Source organism: Aquarana catesbeiana, linkage group LG10 (assembly GCF_042186555.1).
Source record: "Aquarana catesbeiana isolate 2022-GZ linkage group LG10, ASM4218655v1, whole genome shotgun sequence".
In the NCBI taxonomy this organism is placed as follows: domain Eukaryota; kingdom Metazoa; phylum Chordata; class Amphibia; order Anura; family Ranidae; genus Aquarana; species Aquarana catesbeiana.
In genome coordinates, this window is record NC_133333.1 from 263259993 (window position 1) to 263262308 (window position 2316).

The 2316-nt window shown below is 51.1% G+C and overlaps 1 protein-coding gene across 1 annotated transcript; it reads right to left on the reverse strand.

Moving 5' to 3' along the window:
- Positions 1-546: 546 nt before the first annotated feature.
- On the reverse strand, positions 547-1519 carry LOC141109938 (leucine-rich repeat-containing protein 38-like). The gene is made up of 2 exons (XM_073601192.1): positions 1341-1519; positions 547-1270 (listed from the first exon to the last, which is right to left on the reverse strand). The coding sequence occupies exon 2, from the start codon at positions 1204-1206 to the stop codon at positions 547-549; it is 660 nt and encodes a 219-aa protein (XP_073457293.1). The 5' UTR covers positions 1207-1270; positions 1341-1519.
- Positions 1520-2316: the final 797 nt, after the last annotated feature.

Sequence of the window (2316 nt, forward strand, 5' to 3'; positions counted from 1 at the left end):
GACATGTATGAGGATAGACACGTATGGAGACAGACACGTATGAGGACAGACACGTATGGAGACAGACACGTATGGGGACAGACACTTATGAGGACAGACACGTATGAGGACAGACACGTATGAGGACAGACACGTATGAGGACTGACACATATGAGGACAGACACGTATGGGGACAGACACTTATGAGGACAGACACGTATGAGGACAGACATGTATGAGGACAGACACTTATGAGGACAGACACGTATGGGGACAGACACTTATGAGGACTGACACGTATGAGGACAGACACGTATGAGGACAGACACGTATGGGAACAGACACGTATGAGGACTGACACATATGAGGACAGACACGTATGAGGACAGACACGTATGGGAACAGACACGTATGAGGACTGACAGGTAAGTGGACAAACAAGCCACGTTTGCAGAGCAGTGAAGGAGTGGAAGGGTTGGCTGGCTGTTCCCGGGAATCTGGGGGTGTGTATATTTTGGGGTCTACTCTAAGCATGGAAGGGTCCCTGTGAGGAACTCTCCAACATGTCAATGGCTGGCCCACATGGGTGACCCACCTTTCTGGAGTTTATTGGAATTCTCATCAATCCAGAAAAAGAGATTGGCAAACTCGCAGTCGCATAGCCAAGGGTTCCCCTCCAGGCGGACGGTCCGGAGAGACGGCAGCGATTCCAGCACCGCCACGCTTATACTTTGCAGATTATTGTCATTGAGTTCCAGCACTTGGAGAGCGTCCAGGTTCTCGAAGGCTTCTTGGTGAACCTCCGAGAGATTATTGTTCCCCAGACTTAGCTTGATGAGCCGGTCGGCCGATTTGAAAATCCCGGCTTCCAGCTGGGTCAGGTTGTTGTAACTTAAATCCAGGAAGACCAGGCGGGTGGAGGTGCTGAAGGTGCCCTCCTCCAGCGCGGTCAGCGAGTTGTTCCGGAGGTCCAGGTAGACCAGGTCAGCATAGAACAAGAACAGGTCCGCCGGGATGGACTGGATGTGGTTGTTGGCGGCCAGAAGTTTCCGAATGTCCAAGGGGAAGAGATTGGGAAGGCTGGGAAGTCCTTGATCCCGGCAGTCTATGGTGTGATAGTCCAAGCAGAGGCAGACAGAAGGGCAAAGGAGACTTCGAGGTAACATGAGGAAGAGGCAAACCAGGCAGAAGAGAGGCGAGGCGTAGCAGAGGACGCATGGCAGCATTGTAGAGGATTTCCAAGGACTAGGACAGAGACATTGTTCTCCTCTCCTTCTATGTGAATGGATCCTGGAGATCACATAACATCACAGATCAGATGGCAGCAGACATGGGGGAGGGGAATAAAATAGTCACTCACCCAATCTGCCGAGAGAAAACCAATCACATCCCCCATGGATCGGAGAACCTGTGGAGGAAACGTCAGCAAATTTACTAACACCCACCATTTCCATACAATGTAGATCTACGGAGGGGATTTACTAAAGGCAAATAGACGGCGCACTCTGCAAGTGCAATTCCTCCACCCAATCACGTGCCAGGGAAATAAAAAAACAACATCTTTGCTTGCATGTGATTGGATGATGGAAGTCAGCAGACCTCCCCCTCATTTATTACTAAGCTCTGGAGCAACTGTATTATGCGAAGTCGTTAGTAAATCCCCCCCATTGTGTCCCCCCATCTCTACCGCACATTCACATCCCCCCATCACTACCACACATTCACATCCCCCATCTCTACCACACATTCACATCCCCCATCTCTACCACACATTCACATCCCCCATCTCTACCGCACATTCACATCCCCCATCTCTACCACACATTCACATCCCCCATCTCTACCACACATTCACATCCCCCCATCTCTACCGCACATTCACATCCCCCATCTCTACCGCACATTCACATCCCCCATCTCTACCGCACATTCACATCCCCCATCTCTACCGCACATTCACATCCCCCATCTCTACCGCACATTCACATCCCCCCATCTCTACCGCACATTCACATCCCCCCATCTCTACCATACATTCACATCCCCCATCTCTACCACACATTCACATCCCCCCATCTCTACCACACATTCACATCCCCCATCTCTACCGCACATTCACATCCCCCATCTCTACCGCACATTCACATACCCCATCTCTACCACACATTCACATCCCCCATCTCTACCGCACATTCACATACCCCCATCTCTACCACACATTCACATCCCCCCATCTCTACCACACATTCACATCCCCCCATCTCTACCGCACATTCACATCCCCCCATCTCTACCATACATTCACATCCCCCATCTCTACCGCACATTCACATCCC

Bases quoted from the DNA above. Each gene is read 5' to 3' on its own strand.
- LOC141109938 (XM_073601192.1), bottom strand. From the start codon at position 1,206: ATGCTGCCATGCGTCCTCTGCTACGCCTCGCCTCTCTTCTGCCTGGTT.